This window comes from Lipophrys pholis (assembly GCF_963383615.2).
Source record: "Lipophrys pholis genome assembly, chromosome: 6".
In the NCBI taxonomy this organism is placed as follows: domain Eukaryota; kingdom Metazoa; phylum Chordata; class Actinopteri; order Blenniiformes; family Blenniidae; genus Lipophrys; species Lipophrys pholis.
Genome location: NC_137629.1, coordinates 28,286,269 through 28,309,611, shown reverse-complemented (window position 1 = coordinate 28,309,611; position 23,343 = coordinate 28,286,269). Strand labels below are relative to the sequence as shown.

The 23,343-nt window shown below is 42.1% G+C and overlaps 5 protein-coding genes across 7 annotated transcripts; 2 read left to right on the top strand and 3 right to left on the bottom strand.

Annotated features, from left to right (window-relative positions):
* Positions 1-1,853: 1,853 nt before the first annotated feature.
* LOC308110658 (inositol-trisphosphate 3-kinase A-like) lies at positions 1,854-4,054 on the bottom strand. Its single transcript, XM_080465088.1, has 4 exons — positions 3,737-4,054; positions 3,552-3,653; positions 3,121-3,192; positions 1,854-3,003 (listed from the first exon to the last, which is right to left on the bottom strand). The coding sequence occupies exons 1-4, from the start codon at positions 3,869-3,871 to the stop codon at positions 2,755-2,757; spliced, it is 558 nt and encodes a 185-aa protein (XP_080321214.1). The 5' UTR covers positions 3,872-4,054; the 3' UTR covers positions 1,854-2,754.
* Positions 4,055-7,717: 3,663 nt separating this feature from the next.
* On the bottom strand, positions 7,718-11,676 carry LOC308110854 (seipin-like). The gene is made up of 9 exons (XM_080465466.1): positions 11,563-11,676; positions 10,799-11,054; positions 10,623-10,701; positions 10,379-10,522; positions 10,236-10,271; positions 9,260-9,394; positions 9,073-9,170; positions 8,750-8,879; positions 7,718-8,647 (listed from the first exon to the last, which is right to left on the bottom strand). Exons 2-8 carry the CDS (start codon positions 11,047-11,049, stop codon positions 8,771-8,773), a joined length of 852 nt encoding a protein of 283 aa, XP_080321592.1. The 5' UTR covers positions 11,050-11,054; positions 11,563-11,676; the 3' UTR covers positions 7,718-8,647; positions 8,750-8,770.
* Positions 11,677-12,242: 566 nt separating this feature from the next.
* rnaseh2c (ribonuclease H2, subunit C) lies at positions 12,243-14,024 on the top strand. Its single transcript, XM_080464962.1, has 5 exons — positions 12,243-12,304; positions 12,465-12,619; positions 12,867-12,979; positions 13,100-13,219; positions 13,575-14,024. Exons 2-5 carry the CDS (start codon positions 12,466-12,468, stop codon positions 13,596-13,598), a joined length of 411 nt encoding a protein of 136 aa, XP_080321088.1. The 5' UTR covers positions 12,243-12,304; position 12,465; the 3' UTR covers positions 13,599-14,024.
* Positions 14,025-14,234: 210 nt separating this feature from the next.
* On the bottom strand, positions 14,235-18,587 carry zbtb3 (zinc finger and BTB domain containing 3). The gene is made up of 3 exons (XM_080464961.1): positions 18,119-18,587; positions 17,129-17,943; positions 14,235-16,939 (listed from the first exon to the last, which is right to left on the bottom strand). The coding sequence occupies exons 2-3, from the start codon at positions 17,938-17,940 to the stop codon at positions 15,844-15,846; spliced, it is 1,908 nt and encodes a 635-aa protein (XP_080321087.1). The 5' UTR covers positions 17,941-17,943; positions 18,119-18,587; the 3' UTR covers positions 14,235-15,843.
* Positions 18,588-18,642: 55 nt separating this feature from the next.
* Positions 18,643-22,768, top strand: trpt1 (tRNA phosphotransferase 1). Of its 3 annotated transcripts, none has more exons than XM_080465772.1 (7): positions 18,643-18,702; positions 19,349-19,430; positions 20,596-20,765; positions 21,199-21,376; positions 21,464-21,520; positions 21,625-21,735; positions 21,844-22,576. In XM_080465772.1, the coding sequence occupies exons 2-7, from the start codon at positions 19,376-19,378 to the stop codon at positions 21,864-21,866; spliced, it is 594 nt and encodes a 197-aa protein (XP_080321898.1). In that variant the 5' UTR covers positions 18,643-18,702; positions 19,349-19,375; the 3' UTR covers positions 21,867-22,576. The 3 variants fall into 3 exon arrangements, with proteins under 3 accessions (XP_080321898.1, XP_080321896.1, XP_080321897.1); XM_080465770.1 differs by having other exon boundaries at positions 18,655-18,874; positions 21,844-22,768; XM_080465771.1 differs by having other exon boundaries at positions 18,655-18,874; positions 20,653-20,765.
* The last annotated feature ends 575 nt before the right edge of the window (positions 22,769-23,343 follow it).

Sequence of the window (23,343 nt, the reverse complement as noted above, 5' to 3'; positions counted from 1 at the left end):
TCCATCCTGGGACACTGTCAAAAAACCCCAACAACAACATACAAGCACATATTAATATGTGACATATACGGGAAGAAGTGAAGTTAAACATTAAAAAAAAGAAATGCGTTTGGTGAAAGTTTAAATTAGCTTTAGCCTGCTAGTTCAGCTAGCGTTAGCTCGGCGGTGCACGCAGCAGAACTAAATCCCGGAGACAAACAGCCTAACAAATAAACAAACGTATATATATATTTTTCCACATTCATTAAATATTTAGATAAAAGTATGAGAAAAGACTCACTAGACGAGAAGTAATCTGAGCAGCGGGAGATCTGGGTCGTGCGGTTAACCAAACTCAATGGTGCCCACAGCGACGCCTGCTGGAGGATTAATTAATGACGTCACTAAAACGCTTTCTTTCTTTCTTTCTTTCTTTCTTTCTTTCTTTCTTTCTTTCTTTCTTTCTTTCTTTCTTTAGTGGGTTGTTTCTCATTTGGAAGGATGCAGGTTCGATTTTCTCTTGAAGTGTCCTTGAGCAAGACACTGAACCCCAGATTGCTCCCAGTGGCTGGACTGAGCCGCTCGTATGGCAGCTCAAGCAGTGTAAAAGTGCTATGCATGTGGAGTCCATTTGATAAAAACAAGAAACTGTAAACTACTGTGTGCATTTAAAAATAAATTATTACAAAAATGTAACATAATACATGTCATCACACACACACTTGCAGCACAGTTCATTTAGCAGCTTGACATATTGTATAAAAGTGACATTCAGGGAACCAATGGCTCGGAAAAAAAACCCCAGTTCTTGACTAAATCTGCATATACAGTAAGTATATTTTTTATATTTCAAATAAATCACAGCAATTGTCACATTTGCTTTAATCTAAATGGTGATTACTGTGCCACAAATGTGGGCCATGTGCCATGTGATGGTTTGCACTCACACATCACTGCAAAAATGTTCCTGCTTTAAAGTAAACTAGATTAGTGGACCAAAATATGAAGTAACTGTGGTTTAGTGATTTGCTCACTCTCCACAGAAGAAACGGTTACCCAGATAGATCCAAAAATTGAATTGCTTGTTTATTGAATGATGACAAATCATCCCTGAAAAGGGCATGCGATTTGGGTGAATAGTTTTTGTGAAAAGTTGGTAAAATACATCCATACGAACCAATAAATAAATAAATACACATGGCTAAAAACATAACGTTTGGGGGGGGGGAGTCCTTTCTGTGTGGAGTTTGCAGTTTTTTTTTTTAATATTTCTGTGTGTTTTGCAGATTCTCTCTCCTCCCACAGTCTAAAGACATGCATAAAAGTATAAAAGTAAAGTGTTGTCCCATAATTGTCCTCAGGTGTCAATGTGTTTGTGGTTGTCTCTCTGTGTTTACTCCTGGATGGACCGGTCACCTTGTCCAATGTATTTCCTGTTGTTCAGTTTCCTCACCACTTTTCTTTCTGGACCCCAAATTATACTTTCTTTCATCTGTGCCTTGTGTTTTTAAATATTCCAGCTCCCACCAGAGATTAACAAACAATTACAAAATCAATTTCCGGCAGTTTTCATGTTCACTCCTCATTACAGCAACGTCAACATTCACTTCCAGGCTGAGCCTTTGTACCCGGAGTTTGCGTGTTCTCTGTGGTAGCCATTCTCAATCTAAGGACATGCTTGTTAGTTTAAACTCTCGGTGTGAATGTATTCGTGTTTCTCTGCGTGTACCTAATGATGTCAAAATTAGAACAATATTCTGAGAGTGATTTAAATTTGAATTATTTTTCTGGACAATGATATTGATTGTCTCTGATATTAAAGAGATCATACAGTAATAATTCTAGTAAAAAGAATTTAAAATAAGCACAGCACTCATATCACAAGAGGTTTATTCAGGACAGACTGTTTGGATGCTTTAACGAGAGGACTCCGAAGAAAAGTGTTTCAAGTCCAGTTTCCTATCGCGAAATACTTACACAAGTTCAATTCAGATCAGAAACAGTGATGACAGCTGAATTTGTGAGGAAACAGCTTCACTGCAATGAGTGGCTCTTGTCCAGTACAGACTGCATGTCATGAAGCTCATCATCTTTCACACAGAGGGGAACGGTGTCAATCTCCTCTCATAACAGATTTGATTTGCCGCGTCTAATCGATCATTATATGACCAACAGGAGAAAAGAAGATCAAAAAGAATTAACTTTCTACGGAAGATGGGGCTGATTTAACTTCAAAAGTTACTCTTAAGTCATTGTTGAACTTTTTAGTTAAGATGTCAAAAGACTGAAGCACAACAAAAATAACTATATAACATACAATCAAACAACAAAAAGTTTCTTTTTTTTTTATCAAAAGTGAGCTTTTCCCATCTGTCTCGTTTTTTATATCTCAAATTACAGTATGAGTGGATATAATACACTGTCAGCTGACTTTATGCCTTGGTGTAGTTTCAGTGATCCATGCAGGCGCAGGCCTAACATGCAAACTCCACCCTGGAAGGCCTCCACTCAGATTCAAAGGTCGTCTTTTGAGGCGACAATGAACACTGCTGCATCATCACTTCAATCACACTATATCTTTGCATGTAACTCGTCTTTGCTTTAAATATTTGTTTTCTAAGGAAAAGTGAGAATGTTCACCTCAGACTGAGTTTAAGCGGATTCGTAAAGAGACCCTGTTTATTCTTTTCTTCCGTTGACAGAATGAAGTGAAACAACAGCAGCTTTGTCCTCCTCGTTCTGCATTTCACAAACACAAAGAATACTCAGAATACTTTAGGTGACCGGCTTCTCTGCTCTGCAGCCGTCCCGCTGCCGGCAGGACGCCGTGCCGAGGGCCTGGGTCAGAGAGCTGATGAGGGAGGTCAGGCCGATGAGGTAGCCATCCTCTTTACTGCCCTCAACCCAGGAGACATTGTGCTGAAGCTCCCTGGAGTCAGGCAGCGGCGTCGTCTTTCCAAAATCGATCATCCATACGTTGGCTTTGTCGCAGTCGTGGACAAAGAGAAGTGAGCTGCCAATCACCTGCTCATAAAAAAACAACAGCAGAGGAACGTGTGTAGGCGTTGCTGCATCTGAGCCAAAAGCGATGGTTAATATTCACGGCAGAATTGCAGGGTTGTCTAATGCGCCTCCACTCACCTCATGGGTTCTAAAGAATGGTGAACTTTTTAAAGCCTTATTCAGGGTTAGGAGTCTGGAGCGGTATGCTTTCTGCAAACATACAGGAACATACATCGTAAACATTGTTCCGTGTGAAAGATTCAGGCAGTAAACTGTCAAGAGATTAAGTGTAGTTTGGAGTTTGGACGAGAAAAGGACCAAACATGGTTGAAAACAATTCACTCTCCCATTCAGTTTCCAGTCGTTGTGTTATAAACAAGAACTTGTGCATCCAGGGGCAGTTTATTGTTATTAACAAATTAAAAATCCAAGACAATCCGCTGGAGTTGTGTCATGGTAGTTTTGTGTTAATTGTTAATAGTTGTTTGATTTCATTTAATTTCAGAACGTGATCTCTACAGAACGTGTCTTTATGTTCCCCGTAAGCGTTTGCCCGAGACAGAACTGACCAGTGTTTCGGGTTGACTCCCGGTGAAGTTGAGCAACGTTTCCGTGACCTGAGACAAAGACTGAACTCTCCTGAAGTCGCGCCGGATGCTGCCGTCCTCCATCTGACTCGCAGAGACACACAGCACATTCAGGGAGGTCGTCTGTGAGGATGTTTATGACTGATAAGTTCACAGGCTGCTCCCACCATAATGCCCTCTATTCTCAGGCCTAGTGTTGTCGTCGAAGTGGTCGTGTCCCTCCACTGAAGGTAGCGCCACTTAGTCAGCGCTCTCTTCGCATGTTCCTCTGCTGATGGAGCTGAGGGGTCGAGTTTCACCATTTTCTGGTACAAGTCGCTCCTCAGGGTGGCTTTACTGTGTGCTTTGACCACTTCCTCTTCCTGGTATGTCCTAAGAAGGACATTTTTAACTAATTAATATATACAAATGAACAATCAATCATGAATGCATGAAAGAAACACACCACCGTTTGAATCTGTGAAGTAAAATGTGAGAATCAAACCACAAATGAAAGTAAAATATAAGCAAACTGAATTTAGAATATAATCTCCTCCTCCACTGTAAAGCCTTGCATCATACGTTGAGACAAGAAGCAAGTTGACATAACTAAATCTTTCCAAAACAATGGAGACACACATGATCATGGAATTCTCTTTCTGCATCAGCAACTGAAACAATTTAAATTTGAAACAATTTTTTTTTGTATTTCAATTCCACTTTGCTGAAATGACTAAGCAGATTTTTTTTTAAACGCCAACAATCAGTTTATATTTGACAAACTATTGCTGAGGATCTTTTTTGTTTCTTGTTTCTGTACATCTGCAAGTAAAACTGACTGTTGTTTAAACTTTCAAATATGAGAAGAAGAAATAAATAATCACAGACCTCTATGAAGGGTGCTCATCTTCCCACACTTCGAACACCCTTGGTTTGGAAGAACTATCTATTTTCATATATTGTTTAATGCCATCAAATCCAGACAATTTCTTTAGGACCGATGTTGAATAATCATGGATTAAACTGGTGGCCTGTTAGAAGAAACCCTACCTGACTCCCATCTTACAGTCCATGATGAGGGGCCTCCTCAGGTCACTCAGCAGGTCCTCCAGGCGGATATAGCAGTGCTCCCCCCTGGTGGCCGTGCCGCGGTATTGCGGGACAAAGGGGCTCAGTGGGTCTTTCATCAGGCTCTCCAGGCACTTTGCCTCCACTTCACTGTACGGCTTCAACACCTCTCCTCCTTTGCTGAGCTGGAAGGAACCTGCTCACACCGGTAAACCAGCAAGAAGGAAGAAGCCAGGTTGGTTTAAAAGTGATCAGACAGTCGTAGGCCCCCAAAAGGACACGCAGCTCACAGGAAACAGAAATCAGTCTGATATTGGTTTTTTAAACTCGGATCAGATTGTACTGGTCTGGCTGGATGGTTCTGTTGTGGATGAACAGCAACACACATGCCTTGATGTCCCGCCAGCTGAACCCAGGATCGCTGCCGCCTTACAGACCAGTGCATCAGGGTCTGAAAAGTTTTCCAAGAGCGGCACTGCAGTAAAACAGGGAGAGTCCAGGTCATGTTCATGTTTTTTTTTTTTTTTCAAAGGGAGATCAAGCAATGGATTACTGTCATCTATGTCTTCTGGCTTGCTGTGCTCACAATGTTTGTTTTTTTTGCATTTTTTAATAAGAGGTGAGCTCCTTTTTGACAAACCAGCAACTGTAGGCAATCCATACAAATTCACCCCCAAAAATGTAGGTCAGCATAAATGAAAGGCCTGAAAGCAAAGGAGCAAGTGTAAAGACCTCTCTATCGATCAAATACAAATTCATAGTCTCTTTATTTGGTGTATTCTTAAAGCTGAGAACAAGTTTAGGGATTCCAGTGTGAATTTTGTGTTCCTATTTTCACTGCTGACTTTCTTTTGTCTTTTTCTCACAGGTGATTATTGAAGTTAATCATTATTGTCGCTTATAAATATGACAATGGCTCATTTTCTTAAATTATATAAGTGTAACAGGGAGGCGGCTTGGACAAGCTTGAGACTGGAGCACATGAGAATCTGTCATCCAGATCTTTTTATCTTATGGTTCAGAATTTTGTTCTTCTTCATTAAAATTCGCGCAAAACCATAAAACAAACAAAAAAACAATTAAATGTGAATATATTTAAAAGTTTGGAATTTCATTCTTTGCAGAACCTCATAAACAACATAATTAACTTCCATCATCCCCTCAGTATTAAACACTGGAAAGCTCTGAAACAGTATTCTGTGTGCATTAACAGCTCAGTATTTGCATAGTTGTGTACTCCCACAACCTCCTCAACAGTTACATACTTTGTTTACCAAAGAGCTGCAGCACAACACAGCCGTGACCAGTGGAAAACTTTCAAATAAGCTATAGCCCCTTTGAAAACACGACACATTATCAGTTTGAAGAAGTTTTTTCAAGTTTAAAACTCCCAAATCACAGAAGCTTGTATGTTTGTATCTGTACATGTTTATTTTGTGTAAATCGTTTTTTTTCTTTTCTATTCAAACTAAGCATGCATTGACACAAACAAACTCACAATGATCATTTCCTGGTTCCATTTTCCTGTTTGTTCACCTTTGTTCAGACGCATTAAGCAGCCGCAGCAGCGAGGAGACATGCAAACGACATTCAAATCCGACCTCATCCGAGTCCTCATGCAAACCAGCAGGCGCAGTGAACAGTTAGGAAGTATGAATTAACATCTCTTCTATGGAAAACTGATGATGTATGAGTGCTGCTGTGAATAAAATATAATATATTGTATAATATATTATATATTGAGTTTGGAGTATATTGAGTTTCTCTTGTCAAATTGTCTCTTAGAAAATGTATTTTTTAAGGTGCTGTACCTTCCTGAATGTTTTCCTCTTTGAAGCAGCTTCCTCTCCTTCACTGAAGACGTCGTCGCTCTCTGCTGAGGAGAGGTTGATGGAGGAGCAGGAGGAGGAGGAGGAGGCCTGCAGAAGCTTGGAGAAGATCGGATGTGGGGAGGACCAGCGATGAGTTGCGTTGCCCTCCATCATTCCTGGAAGCTCCTCTGCCTCCTCATCCTTCTCCTCGGAGGTGTCCACGCCCACCTCCTCCCTCCTTCTTGACCTCCATTTCGGCTTCACTTCATTCCCTGTACATCTTGCAATCAAACGTATGTCTTCTTTCCTTTCAGTACCTTTAATATCCTCAGGGTTCTCTTCTTTTGTGTGCCTTGCATAGGGCTGGAAAGCATCGCTTGGCTCTGAATCAAGCTGACAGTCCTGCTCTCCATCCTCTCCAAGTCCACCAATGCACTGATTGTAAGGAGGGTAACTTTTTGTAGTCATCAGTTTGGGTCTGGATCTCGCGCTGCAGCTGCTTATTAGTTCTTCATTGACGACCACATGCTGGCGTGTTGGCTCTGACTCCCTGGTGGATGAATCCTCCTCCTCAGTCTGTTTATTCTCGATTTCCATCTTGATTCCGTTGAGGTCTCCTGTTGTGTCGTGCAGCGTAAAGCCTTGTTTTTAAAATTTGTTTGCACAAATGCATTTAATCTGAGCAGGACTCTAACATCTACATTTAGGAAACAAATGAGGAAAAATGTTCTTAAATCAATCAAACCTTACCTCATGAATGGCATCCACCTGTTAGATTGCAGTGAAAAGAAGCTGTTTGCCCGTCAGTGAGACACTTTCTCTGTGTTGGTGACACGTTTTGCATGCAGTGACGTTTCCAAAGCCTCGTGCAGGGTTGTCACTGCCGGTACCACCAGGACAACAGGACATCCAGGAATACCACTATCATTAAAGAGTGACACGTCCTCCAACCTCTCCCTGAGGTGTTTATATTTTCTATTGGAACAGTTAAAAAGTCTGTACAGCAGCATGAATTTATGAGGTACTCAACTACATTAAAAAAAAGTTTCAATGTAAAATCATAAAAATAACATTATTCACCTAACAAGGAAACCCTGCTGTTCTGTTCGTTTGTTTAATTTCTATTAACCGACTGAGGCAGACTCAGTCCATATTCCCTGCATGTGCTCCTTACAGTTTCCATTGATGTAGATCAATGATTGTGTTGATAAACAACAACTTGACACGGACTTCCTCACACACGCACACAAGCACTCTCGCACCTTTTATGAAGTAAAGACAATGCGCAGGATATTTTACGAGCTTTAATTGAGAAGTGAAATGAAAACAAAACATTTTCAGCGAACAGTTCAGCCTGTGCGTTAGTTAAAGCTTGCGGGAAACACACATTGTTACACAATGTACTCTTGCACATGTATGTCAGCTTGTGAAGATCCAACGTGTTGTGATACTGCATTTAAAAATAATACCACATTTAAAAGTAATACCACATTTAAAAGTACTTCCGAGAAAAAAAAGAGATTGTAGAGATTATTTAGTGATTTGTATAATATATCAAGCTGTGATATTACTTTTCATTTTGCTGAATATTTCCAAACCAGAATGATTGCACCGGTTATAACACTGTTATAACATTACATATAATATATATATGTATATATACAAGTTAATATTTTTATTACTTTTATTATAATCAATATGTTGCATTTATTTTTTACTTAGTATTTATTTATTTTTTTTATCAATTATTTGTTATTGAGGCATGTTAGAGCTCTGTGACAGTGAACACAATGTTAAGCAGTGTAAAGTATAAATCAGCCTCTGGAAATTAAAGATTTGCATCAGTAGAGACAGCATCCATCCTATATAATGTTCCCTCTCTGAGTCACTTTCAAAAACAGTTTTTGTTTTAACTCTTCATCCTCATATCTACATACATTCTCCTCTCATCCTCCATTAATGGTCTCAGGCAGTTTGGTGTTTATTTATTTCACGTGCGATTCTGTTCAGGAGCTCTGCAATACAGACGCAGCTCCTCCTGGCTCAGATCAGAGGGATTATATTCTCATCAGGAATTTGTTCCTGCAGTCGGCAGTCATGTCTGTCCACCATCAGCGACATCACGTTCATCCTCCTGCTGGTTGTTTGTGATCCCCGTCGTCTCTGATCGGTGTCCATCCTTTCTGGGCTGTAGACACAGATCAGTCCGACCGACATCACCTGGCGAGAAACGGCCTTCATCATTCACACTCACTTGGACACAAACTCATGAATCGTGCAGCCGTGTTGCTGGAGAAGGAGACGACAGCTTTCCCCTCTCACCTCCTCTGGCTTCCACTCCACTCACAGCAGCAACTGCGTGTAGCTGAAGATGAAGAGGAGGCTGAGGAAGATGAAGTTACTGGCCACGCCCACAAAGGCAGATAGCAAAGGGAAGTAGAAAAGCAAATATCTGTGGATAAAAAACAACAAAAACACAAAGATCATCACAGCACCTTTGATGCAGCTGAATGAGAGTCAGAAAGATTGTGTATTTTTATCCCCGCTGATATTGATTCAGATCAATGTTCCTCTTAAGCAGAGCGTCAGGCCATTAAAGAGCTGGTGTTTCGGTGCAGGTAGTGTGTCCTGTGAGTTATTCTGACCTCAGACCGGTAAAATGGGCGTGAATATTCAGCTGAGACCCGTAGATCTGGACCTTGTTGGAGAGGATTTCGATGACAGCCATAGACGAGGGGGAATACTAAACGTGGAGAGAAATTACCCTTTGTTAAATGTCTTGTTTCCCGATCACGATCGGTAAGTGATGAGACACATCCAAACACGACCTACTGGGTCATCTGTGTAGTGTGAGAACAGTTCCACCTCCAGAACTTGTTTCTGCTCCGATGTTCCACTCAGAAAGGCCGGGAGGAAGAGCAGCGTTCCCAGAGTCTTCAGCAGGTCTGACTGGTACCTCAGTATGCCCTGAGTGCAACAGAGAAACTCATCTCCGACATACTTTATTTTACAGTCTGTTATGACATAGTTCATTTTGTCTTTATTCGTAAATGCATAATACTGATTAGATTTATTTTTTTTAATCATTAATATTAATGAGAACAAGTAATTGTTGCAGTCACACCTGACTGACCTGTTTACTCACTTCTAAAGAACATTAAGAAGAATTGACCTTAGCAGAGTTCATTCACAATTAATTAATTTATTCGATCAACATTTAAAACCTGCAGGACATTTTAGAGCCATCAGCTGAACTCAAACATGTTTTTGGACATTGCAGACGGTAAAGGCCCCACTTTGAGGTGAGAGCATTAATAATGACACAACTGTGTGGCCACATTTATTCTAAACCCTTTTATATTGTTATAGAATATAATGAAGAAATTATTAAAATGTGGCTGCACCTTTTAGGAACATTCCCTTTTACTTTCATTTTTAAATTGTATGAATTCACAATGACAGAAAGTCACATGATCACAAAAGTTTGATTTTAACAAATCCGACGAACGCCTCGAAAACAACTTTTTAACTAAAAGAGGAACAATTGTCAATGATGTGAATCTTATTGGTCACCGCAGCAATTTCGTCTTTTGATGGATTAACTTCTGGATCATAATCAGCTTGATATATTACAAAATACTCATGATGTGAGCATTAGCCATCACTTCACACGTTCATCCTGCCATGTTGGTCTGCTGAGCTCAACCTCTGAGGCCCCGGATCCCTGCACAACCGGGAGCAGCTCCGATCTGGCTCTGGACCAGGTTGTGTGACTAAAAGGCTGTTTTGTGTGACTGGCTGTACTCACAAAGCGAGAGCTGGAGGCAGACAGCAGTTGGCCTGTCTGGGAAACACAAAGAAACAACAACAACAATAAATAAACCACCGGTGTGAGCGGTGAGCCGGCATTGAAACGCGGCTGTTTGGATGAGCCCACACGGTGCAGCTTACGGAACGGGCGGAGGAGGCAAGCTGGCCTCCGTCTTGAGAGAAACAGGTCGTCTTGATCATGAACATCCCCAGCGCGTGATTGGTTGGAGAGTCCGGCATCTCCAGCTGCAAAGAGATCTGGTAAACCTGGCCAAAGGTCAGCACCTGAAAAGATAAATCAAATATATGACAGGGTTATTTGCAATCAGGGCAGTTTAATACCCAAAACGACACGGAACTGTAAGATGTTTGCACACACACGTACATGTCTTTTGTTTTTCATGAGGGAGATGTTGGCCACAGGATAAGAGCACAGAAATGAAGCGGAAGGTTCACAATTTGTCCTGTGGACAAAACAATAAATAAAACATGAGTGAGACTATGAACAATAAAGAAGCAGTCACAGAACAACATTTACAGAGTGAACTCAAACATACACACCTGTAGTAATAGTGCACAGGGGTAGAAAAGGATGCCTTGGGCATGTAAGTGTAGTAGAAACTTCCATATAAAAAGGCGGCGAGGAAGAGGAGCAGAAAGATGACAGAGAACACGACGAAGCTCTGAACTGCTCTGCGACGGGCTCGTAACATCGCCAGGGCTACGACATCCTGGACCTTCAGCAGCATCTGGCCGATGGCTTGAGATGGGTCTCCATCATCTCCTGAGAGCAACACACTTTGCTGATCCATGAAATCTAAAAGCCAGAGAAACAGAAAAGTAATAAGAATTTTTTTTTGGGAGGAATTGTTAAAAGAAACTAACTCGATCCAGTCTCCACAGACTGAAATGCACCGACTGTTGTTTCAAAATCTGGTCCACGATTTCTCTGAAATAAAGACACACGGGACACCGTGTGACGTAATGCACACTCACAGACCGGGGCTGATCATGTTAAGGCACAAGCCTTCACATTCACAGTACTGAGATCTGCAAAACCACTGAGTCCAATCACAGTCACAAGCAAAGGCCTTTCTCACATCAGATGACTCCAGACTGTGTCATCAGTGTGTGGTGGCAGTTTGTACTGATGGCTGCTGGAGTTCTGGTGTTGGTAAATTGTCCTCATCTATTATTCAAGCTTCACATTTAGTGTCACTTCTATTTAAGCATGGGACTGACAAGGAATTTGTTGTTGCTGGAAATTCAATTACATTCCCAACAAAGTGCCTCGTGCATGCGTTTGTCTTGCAATGAAAACTCACCTCTGGTGTCTGTTGCCCAATGATAAGCTGTTAGGAAACCGCTTCAGTTTGTCCTCTCAAGTCTCTTAGTCCAGTTTTAATACAGGGACCACTCCTCCCTGAACTCAGATCACTGATTCATCGGGAGGAGGAGGAGGAGGAGGAGGAGGAGGAGGAGGAGGAGGAGGAGGAGCAGTAAGTAAAAGATGTGAGAGGTAAAGGAAAACTCACAAAATCAAAAGCAACTTAAACACATACAGACTGCACAAAAAGAGACACAGAAAACAAGTTTAAAAAAAAAAATTAATGAACTAGTCTCAGTGCTTTTGCAGATCTCAGTACAGTAAAATGTATGAGCCCAGCATCAATTTCTTATTTTTAGCTTTCAGAAGTCGTTCATGACTTACTTCTTAGAAATACTTCACAAAAAATGAAAAAAATGAATTAGGCTGTAAAAAGCATTATTGGCATGAACATAAATTGGGCAGTCCTGTAGCGATAAGAGCTATTCTATTCTATTCTATTCTATTCTATTCTATTCTATTGTAAGAATTAAACGAAAGTTACAAAAGCACAATGTTGAGTGAGGAGCATTGTGTACAAACGTCACTAGAGGGCGCCATTTGTGGTGGAAGCCGACAACACCCACCCGCCAAAAACGACATCCCTCGAGGGAGAAGAAGATTTTTTGGACCAATCAGAAGTCTCCCGGAAGTAAACCCAGTATCACGTTTCAGTTTACCGTTGAAAACTGCAGCAAAACGTAAGTTTAAACTTCTTTTAGCACCATATGTGGTTATAACAGCAGAAGCAAACGGTTTAATCATATGGCGTTCATGCAATAATCCTATTAGAACGACCTTTTACAACCATTCTGCATGAATCTGGTTCTAAACTCCAAACTTGTTTTCTTCTGGCTGCAGGATGTCCTGCTACGCCAGCGTCACTCGTCTGTGTGTGTCATCTGTAAGCGAAGCACAGAGATGTCCTGTCCACCTCACACCCTGCGAAATTGAACATAATGGAGCAGCTCAGGTCTCGCAGTACTTCACTGCCACCGCAAAGGACCGCAAACAAGGTACCCAGACTGCAGGGACACATCTGCAGTGTTTCTCCTCCAGCAAAGCAAACAGTTGTTACCTGGCCATGGAGACTAACTAGGGCAGAGCAACCCCCCCCCCCCCCCCCCCCCCCCCAAAAAAAAATAGATGCAAATATATTGTATAAAAAAGTTTACCTGGACAAGGATGAATGGTACATAAAACCAGAGAACATTAATGACACTGTGTGTTAGGAACCCTGCTGATGGTTCAATGTCCTTGCAGAGCAGACAGTATCCTTCAGAGGACGTTGCCTGAGAGGGCAGGAGCTCAGCTGTCCTCAGGGCTACACCGGCCTGGTGCTGAAAGAGATTAACAAACCCGGCTCTGATCAAGAGGTAAAAATTAAGAAACCCATCTGCATCACCACACTTAACCCGGAGCTGCATTTCACTGCCTTTCATATATGACATGTGAACATTTTCCCCCCACAATGTGTGGAATTTGTCTGTGTTCAGGACAGGACTGTGAAGGTTTCCTCCGTATTTGACAAGCTGACCTACTGGAATCTGGAGACGCCCCCAAACTCTGATGATACAGTTGTGATGGCGATGGACTGGCCTGAGCTCGCTGAGGCGGTAAGACCTTTTCAGAAAGTTATTATGAAGCTGCAATCTGTTTGTTTATGGCTGTGCAGTAAATCAGAGGTGACGACCACAAGATACTTCAGTTTGAAAGAGTAATACTGCCATCTATATGCGCCACCAGTGCCTTCAGGAAATACTTAAATGAACAGACTTGAGCAGTTGTTCTTGTCGCATTTATGCAGAGGGAATCTTTTCAATATGGAAATGGATAGAGAATGCAGCTTGGCTTCTATTTATTATTTCTTTCCAGGTCAACAATTACCTTGAAAACCCACAAAAATGGACACTTTAGGTTTCATAAGCAGACGGAGTTGCACATGTATGCTGATGTTGTGTCTCTTTACAGATCCACGGGCCTGTTGAGGACTGACGTGATCTCAGAGGGGAAACTTGTCAAGACGCTGCAAGATGCATCATGTCCTCGCAGTATTTTCTTTTTTTTTCCCAACTCAAATGTCCATTCGACTTATTGACCAATACTTGTAAAATCCTAATTATCAACTCATTAAGTAACGCAGAGTAAAAAGCGACTGAATTAAATGTTTTATTTTGTATAGGTACTTTTGTAGTGAATTTTTTTTATATAAAAATGATTGAGAAAAGTGTGTGGTTTCTTTGTTTTTACTACGCAGCTTGTTAAACTAAAGAGATCAGATACATAGATGCACATGACTCGGTATAATATATATTTTTTTATCAGTTATTTAATAGTGACATGGAGAAAGAGCCGGCACTGTTTTTTTCGCAAGGCGAACGCAGCGTCGCTGTATAGTATCGTACAGGCCACTGCAGGGAAGCACCTCGTCATTCTGAAATGGTGACAAGAGGCAAAGACAGGAGAAGTCGGCAAAGCAGAGTTCACAAAATACAGAATACAATAAGTGTGCTTGTAGAGGAAGTACCACCACTCTGTTGGTTTGACAGAACAAAGTTGACATCGGTCAGTTTTTGATGGGAATGAGTCTCACCGAGACGTGTCGATTGAATTAATCAAATTACACAGATTCCAACTTTAGCACGCAGGTTTTATAAATTAACAAAGCAAACGTGGTAGAAAGTATCAGAAGACTTAAATTACAAACACAGTAAATGCACCGTAACAATACAAAATGTAGCACAGAGATCAGATCAGCTTTACAGTGGCTTGCAAACGTATTCATACCCCTTCTGCTTTTCTACATTTTGTCACATTACAACACATAAATGTATTTTAATGAGGTTTTATGTGATTGACCAACAAAACCTGCCGTATAACTAAAGTGGAAGGACAGTGATGCATGTTTTTCAAGCAAGTTTTTTTTCAAAATAAAAGGGGAAAGTCACAATTCACATGTATGCAGCACCTTGTATTAGTCTATCACATAAAATCCCAATGAAATACAATTACATTTGTAATGGAATATTTATAATACGTGACAAACTGGAAATGTTCAAGGGATATGAATACTTTTGCAGGCTCCTAAGTTTCTGACACAAGTAGTACATCAACATGAAGTGTTTGAGGAAAAACATTACTGCTACACTTTTGTCATTTATTGGGATCAATTGTCCTCGACAGAAAATGAAAATATTACGACATCAAACAGGATGTTTTTAGATAATGGTGGCAAAGCTTCCTTCCAGTCAGTTCAACTGATGGATTAAGTCAACTTCAGAAATAAACTACAGCATTCATTTCTAAACAAGAGAAAGTTTTCAAATCAACGTCCAATTTGGTTGTAGTGAGACATATTTCAGGTACAAATAGTAAAAACAGTACATTATGTTATAGGACAGTGGGACAGTCGCCAATATTTTACAAAAATCCAGTGAGACATGTTTCCAATTTAGGGGCGTAAACTAGAAATGGTCAAATATGTGTGATTTCGGTCAGTATAATAGTTTTTTAAAAAGGTAAATGGCACATGAGGGGGTTTTTACACAGATTTGAACACAAGAAAACATTCTTGGATAACCGTCTGTGTTGTGGTATTTCAATAAAGGCCTAAGAAAGGTGATGGAAGTTGTCTCGTGTTCGACACTGCAGCACCTTCAGCACTGTGACTTCCCATGGCCTGGTTTATAATTCTAATGTTATATATGATGCAGCCAAATTTGGAATGATTGAAAAGAGAAGACAAAAGTTTTCTGACTAGTATTGAAATGAATTTAGATTTGATTGAATTTGTCTCCTATTCAAGGTGAGCAGTTTCCACCAGATTAAAGATTTAGGTTTAGAACAAGTATTAACATTTCATGGCAGATTATACCGTGCATAATTGTTTGTGACAAATAAAGGACTTGACTAAAAGGCTGACAGAAGTGTTTGTTTTGAACTGTGATATTTTTCCAAAACATTTCATTTTCAGATTTTTTTCCCAAAAATTCATTTTGTATAAATTGGCTATTTCATGGCGTTTTTGTTGTTTGGAACATGCTCTGCAAACTACAAGGTCCTTGTGGCCTCCCAGTTAGGGACAGAACATTGGACACCCCTGGCCCAGAAAGAAGAATTAAAAGATTTATTAGAGTAAAATAAATTCTGACCAACTTAATTTAAATTTAAAGGGAGAACAAGGGTTTCTGTTTATGGCTAAAACTATTTTCTATGTGTATATGAATGGTTCATTTCCCTTTTAGCTAAGAGGTGGAGGTGGCGGCTGTTGCGATGGTTTTGGCTGTGGTGACGGTTGTTGAGCTGGTGCTGGTTGTGACGGTTGTGCTGGTGGCGTTTGCTGCAAGAGGGACAACTCGATGTCCGACTTGCTGCGTTTGGCGGGCAGACTGTGGTCGTGCGACTTGCGGATGTGTCTGTAGAGGTCGCCCGACTGCGTGTAGCTGCGGTAGCAGTATCGACACTCGTAGGGACGCTCGCGGGTGTGAACGATAGCGTGACGCCTCAGCGTGTATGAGCACGAGAATGTCTTTCCGCAGACCCCGCATGTGGGGACGTCTTCTACAAAGTTCCCCACAGAGTCTTGGAAGGTCTGGAAGTAGTTGGAATGGTCCGATTGCTGTTGAGATGTGGATGGAGACATGAGTGAGAGAGAGAAGGAGGAAGCATCCTGGGACGTCGCTCCAGCGCCAGGCGAAGAAGAGGAGGGAGAGAGGGGGAAAGTGTAGTCATTTGAATGGGACGCCAATTGTAAGAGGCGCTGTTGGTTAGAACTGAGAAAATCAGAGTTGTTGAGCTCTTTGTCCTGAAGGTCCTCTTCAAACTCATCATTGATATCCATCATGGGTGCGGCCTCTTCACTCTCGTCTTTCTCCTCTTGCTCCTCATCAGATATTATAATAGCTTCTACTTTGATGTTGACATTCTCTTTATTGCTGCCGGTCTCCACTCCACCAACGAGAGGATGAGCGCTTTCATTTCTCCTGATGAGTGCAGCTCCAGAGTCCGTCTCCGGCCTTTCAAGTACTCGGGTCTGAGGACCCCGCGCTAAGTTGAAGCTCTGGCCTTGCAGTGATACAGCATTCTGAATACGAATTTGAGGAGGCGCACGGTGGGCTTCAGAGTACGTTGAGTTTGTTTGTATATGCGAGGTTGAAGCTGGTGTTTGAATTAACATGAACATCCTTTGTCCTTCCCTAATAGAGTCATCAAGGGACATTTGGGCTTCATTCTGTTGTGCACTGGAAGAAAGGTTGGATTCTGACCGACTGCCAGCCTTACTCATTGGGATCAAGGACGAAGATGATGACGATGACGGCTGCTGATTACTAATGTGGCTGGAGAAAAACAAAAAAACAAATCAGTTATTACAGAGCACTAAATGATAAATGCTATTGATTCGTGGACTAGAGGCTGACAAAAAAGACCACTTGGATTACGGTGTAAATTAAATGAGAGGAATATAAAATTTGCGATAATGATGACTTCACATTTAAATTGTCCTCAAATTAAAAGAAGATTCCTACCTGTATGACTCTGTAGTGCTGACGGGACTGCAGAGTGCTGACCCCTCTCTCTGACCGACCGTCTCCAACCTCCGGTGACCTCCGGAGACAGAAGCAGACAGCCCTGTGATGACACCCTGCATCAGTTCACTCCCTGGAGGAAGTGAAGGGACATCCATGCCCGGTTGGGTGGTATCGGCAAGGTCAGGACTCAGAGGAATCTGAACACACTTTAATGACCCTCCACTGCTTTGTTCAGACTTCACAGACTCGGCGTGACTCCTCTCTCCCACTGTAGACACTGATAGGACGGGTACTGCTGTGGTTGCAGGATTAGCGTGACCTGCCTTGCCCACCATGTGCTCTGCTCCATCACTCCTTCCCTCCCTCTGCGTGTCTGTTGCCTTCTTCAAACCAGTGCTCTCTTCAGAGCGTGTGCTGTCGGCCTCAGCCAGAGGGCCTCGCTTGTGCAGTCGCCTCTTACATACTCTCACCACCTCATTCATGTGAAGAAAGCTTGCCGCCGCCAATATGTCCTCCACTGGAGGAGAGTCCTCGATCTGGAGCACGCCTTCGTAAACAAAGTCCAACAGCAAGCCAAACGCAGCAGACGTGACAATGTCGCTGTCAAGTGTGACAGAGCTGCTGGCTCCATTTCCCATCGGAGAGTCTGAGTAGAACATGTGGAAGAAAGGCGAGCAGGAAGCCAGGACAGCCCGATGAGCCAGGAAGCGAGCTGAGCCCACCAGGACAGTGCAGTCACAGAGGAAGCCCCGCTGGCGCTGGGACCGCAGTGCTGAGAGGAGCTGCTGGGAATGCTGGGGAAACTCCATCAGCTGAGGCAAAGAGAGCAAAAGAGTTTATTACTCCATATGTATAGTGTTCTGCAAACATCAAACCAATATGTGAATTTTTTTTTGCCGAGTTTCAGTTAACGTCATAACCATGAACAATAAATTTGGTATACAACCACACCGTCAATAAAAACACAATTACAATCAAAATACTTACAGAAACTGTTGCTTGTTTGTCTCTTGAGCCTCAAAGGTCAGTTACGATTCCGAGGTTACGTTTCCATATGGTAACCCACTGAATGGTTCGAAGTGTTGTCATCGCCCAGTAGCTACTTTTTAACATAACGTTGATTACAAACAGGACAAGACTTGCAGGTAACGATGCCCATTGTAAAGAATCGCAGACGTGTTAATTTGGAACACTATGTCTCTTAATATAAGCAGGTAACCACAAGTCATGTATGCTAACACGAGTTAGCCAGGTTAGCTGAGCCGCTGAGCACATTTGAGCATCGGGATCTTCAGCAGGCGTTTGTTTAGGGACTAGAGTCTGAGTTACCGTGCGGCAGAAATCTACGGTTCAGTTTCTGCCTTAATGTGATGGATATACATTGTCACCGGCAGCCAGTCTGCCTTTCACCAGCTGTCCGAGGGACGTTTCTTCCAGGACAAAAAAACAAAAACACAGCTCTACCTCGATGGTGGCAGCCTCCTGCAGCCTGGTCCATCACAGCGACACCTGCTGGTGGAGAGGGGGGAACACACAGGAAGAAGCAATAAGCGAGTTTGTTGACATTATGCGTGAGTGGGCCGATGTGACATTTGGTTGTATTTAAAACTACACGCTGTATCCCAGTATATACTGTATCTGTAAACCACGAGAAGGGAGAACCGAGCTGCTTATATTGTGATGGACAGTGGAGGAAGAGGAAGCAGGAGAGGACGAGGAAGGAGAGCAAATCGAGGTGGAGAGGTGAGAGATTAAACTAAATGTGGCTGTTCCACAGCTCTTTAACGATTTATTAGATTTCTGGCTCAATATAATCGTGTGCTGTCGGGCAGGCCGCATGGATGAATTTGAAGAAGTTGGAGCTCCATATTTAAACTGGAGCTATAATTAGAGAGAGAGAGAGAGAGAGAGAGAGAGAGAGAGAGAGAGAGAGAGAGAGAGAGAGAGAGAGAGAGAGAGAGAGAGAGAGAGAGAGAGAGAGACCTCCTACCTGCACAAATGACTCTATACATAGACATTTTAAGACCTGTTTTGGTTAGGTTAAGGTAAGTGTTTAGAGTTTGACAAGAAGTTGTTACAACTCTATAACGTTCCCATAAAGCATAGAAACATATAATGTGTGTGTGTGTGTGTGTGTGTGTGTGTGTGTGTTTTCATGGTACAGTACATGCCTGTACGTTTGTGAACAGGTGATTTACGTCTTGTTTCTTCTGCCAGGACGGAGACATCAGCCTGTCTAAATCAATGTCTTATGCACTTCGCCATGGCGCCGACCAGATGGGTCTTCAAATGGGTACAGGTGAGCCGCTCTTTGTCCCGATGGTATCCATCTAGCTCTCTGAAATGAAAGCCCTTCAACCTCCAACCAAGGTCATGTTTTCAATTCCATAATACTCAACAACTGGACCACGATATGCTTATATTTCTTTTTACTGATTCATTAAAATGCCCCTCCTGAGCTGATTAGTCATTTTGATTAGAGTGTTTAACCAAATCCCACACATTTACATGTGATATCAGTTTGACAACATTAACGTTGCTCCGATTTACTTAACTTTCCCTGACACTGTTTTTACTTTAACTCCTATTGTCACAGTTTGCCAAACAACTCTGAGAGGCATGAGATTTATTTTTGCCTTTTAATATACTTCAGAAGAACAGAGACGTGGTAAAAATTACTCTAAGTGCAAAAATACTGATTGAAATTGTCTCGACAAGCCTTTTTGTCCTTTTTAATTCACAACTTGAAACATTCCTCTTAAACACAAAGGTCATGGTTTAAAGACTTATTGTTCAACAGTGTGGAAGATGTACACAACTTATTCTTTTAAGTGGGATTATCGATAAAATCTCAAATAATACACCATTGAATGACTCCAATTGCAATGAATAACTGGAGGAATTTGGGTTGTTCTAAAACTTTTGACTGATGTGAATACAATCAGACAATATGTATGAAAGGAAATGAAGTTGTCTTGTCCCTCGGCCTCTGCTGTACTTTGTCGTATGTGACATGAATGCAACATTTATTTTGATGCATCAGTGTGTGAAAGCAGCATGTTACAGCCGTGAAGCCGAGTGAAAATACTTTACATGTTGCGAGACAAACAGAGGCCATGACACACCTCATAAGTTCAGGTGGGATATTAAAATAATGAATTGTACCTAAACATATACTGCAGTATATATTATCTGAAATTGTCATCTAAATAACGAATGCTGTCAAATAACAGAAAACCTTTTGGAAAATTGTGTAATGGAAGTAAATGGAACTCTGAATGAATGTTGGTACTCTATTTAAGCTGCAGTACTTTTGGACATGTACTTAGTTTATTCCCATAGCTCAGCAGATGTGTGTCATGATAATGTTGTCTCAAGTCTTTTCCATTGAAGCCAAATCAAGCTTGGTGCAATCGGGAATATCCACTGAGGAAAATGCACCATAACAGTTTTCACTCCCACAGATGGCTTCCTGTTTGTGGAGGAACTCCTGGCTCACCCTCAGTTCCGCTCATATTCAGCAGGAGATGTAGAGAGAGTCGTGGCCACGAATGACAAGCAGCGGTTTAAACTCCGTTCCCACCCGGAGGACGGACGCCTGCAGATACGAGCCAATCAGGGTCATTCAGTGCAGGTAGGAGAAAAACTGTTAGTGATTTAGAGAAAGACTTCTAAGCTTCAAAGGAGCAATAAAAAATAAAGTTAGCAGTTTTTTTTTTTGAGGATCAGCTCAGACAGTAAATTCCCATTCTGATCTGTGTTCATCCTGAACTATTGCTGCCCTGCATGTAACCAACCAGGATGGAAAACCATTCATATGGACCAAAATAGTGACATTACCGACAGTCTCTTGGAACCTTTAACTAAATGTGTATGACAATGATAATAAATGAAAAAACAAACAAAAAACAATTGAAATATGTGCATTTATAAATGTCTTGTAACGGAAAATAACCACCACGAGTTCCCACAATTAGTTAAAACACATTATATGCTGTTCCACAAGCATTTTGGGATTAATTGCTCTCCAGGTGCTGCGTTAATTCTGGTGCTGTTGCTGGTTCCAGGTTATGGATTTGGAGCTGAAAGCAGTCCTGGCTGGCTCTCCGGACTGCCCTGCTGAGGCCGTCCATGGCTCTTACCTCCGCAACTGGAGCTCCATCCAGCTGCAGGGCCTGAGCCGCATGAGGCGGACACACATCCACTTGGCGTCTGGCCTGCCGGGGGAAGACGGCGTCATAAGTGGTGTGCTGTGTGGGCTTAACGCTGACAAACGTGTTGAGAACACTGCGAGAAAAATGAGTTAAACAGAGTGTTTGCGTTTCCCACCAGGCATGAGAAGAGACTGTGATCTAGCTGTGTTTATTGACGTCCCCAGAGCTCTCGCTGGTGAGATTAGCCACTTATGGCGACAATCCAATTCTCTGCGTTCACTCTCTATGCGTACAAATCAATCTCTCACACGTGTTTTATCCCCGTGTTGGACTTTGCAGATGGTATTGAGTTCTTCCGGTCGGAAAATGGTGTGTTGTTGACCCCGGGCGACAGTGAAGGCAAACTTCTCCCCAAATACTTCAGCCGAGCCCTGAGGCTGAGGCCAACCCGTAAGAAGAAGAAGAAAAAAAATGTCTTCCTGCTTTCGCAACAGCAGTTGTGCATTCAGGAAACGTGGAGTGAGGTTGAGTGTTGAGTGCTGTTGTGCTTTGTTTCAGGGAGCATCCTGCCGCTGCAGTAGCAGCTGGGGAAACTGTTCACAGACGGTCCGAGCTGCACTCACCGGACGCGTGCGAGCATCCCATCGTTGGCTGATTCTTATCTTGGTTCCCGTGGCAACACGTGATTTGCAGCAGCGACCGCGAGGGGCAGCGCACATCAGGAGTGGAATAATCCATCCAGTGACTTTAATGACAATCCGCTTATGTTTACAAAGGACACTTTATCTTTTCCTTGTCGGGCTCCTGTGTTCCCAGTTACATTGTCGCCGACATGGAACTGAGGCACACACTAGTGATACTTGAAGGACTTGAAGCCCCACAGTGGATTTGTGTTTGACATTTTCACTTTATAACGAGACGACCCCTACGCCTAGATTTGAGTCCTTTCTGTGCCGAGTTTGCATGTTGACCCTGTGCACACATCCTTTCTCTTGGGACAGTTTTCTCCCACTGTAGAGGTTGACTAGTGACTCTAAACTTGCTGTAGGTGTGAATGTGAGGATGTGTCTGTCTGTCTGTCTTTGTGTGTTTGTCCTGTGATGGAATGGTGACCTGCCCAGAGTGTAAACTGCCTTCACCCAGTCAGCTGGCATCGACTCCAGACCCCCCCGCCACCTTCATTTAGACAGAGAGAGAAAAGGCACGGGAAGAATGGATTTGATGTCCTTATTCAAAAGTTACTTTTGGATTATTGGAAAAATAAAAAAAGAACCATTTAGGAGACACATGGCATTTCTTCTTTTCTTTCTCACATTTTTTTTCTCTTATCTATTCTGAACGTTGACTGATATGCAATGGTAAGAATAGACTAGAGCAAATTCTTGTCTTTTATTACTGGAATTGTAATTTCCGGTTGTATGTCATGAATTTCCCAAAAAGGAAACATTTTACTCAACAAAAAGGGCCCGATAAGGGAAATTGTCCAGAGTGTGACTTTATCATTTTATTTCTCCGACCAAATGTTACAGCTACACACTGTAGCTGTAACATTTGGTCGCTCCTTCCGACTGATGTTTTTCACAACAACCACTAGGCTGTAAGCTTTGCAGCTGTTTCTGTCCAGTTTATATGTGTATATATATATATGGTATAAAAACAACCATTTGAGGAAACAGTGTGGTTTAACACTTGGCTAAATAAGGGAAATCAGAGGATGCAGAAACTGTGGTCTAACTGACTGCCTTAACAGTTTCTGATAAGACACACACAGACACACAGACACACAGACACACAGACACACACACACACACACACACACACACACACACACACACACACACACACACACACACACACACACACACACACACACACACACACACACACACACACACACACACACACACACACACACACACACACACACACACACACACACACACACACACACACACACACACCATGTGAGAAGAGATAATTGGTTTGAAGCTTCCTGTGAAAGAAGCAAGACAATTTACCACCATATGTCAAAACCAGAAGGAGTGAAGACGAGATGAA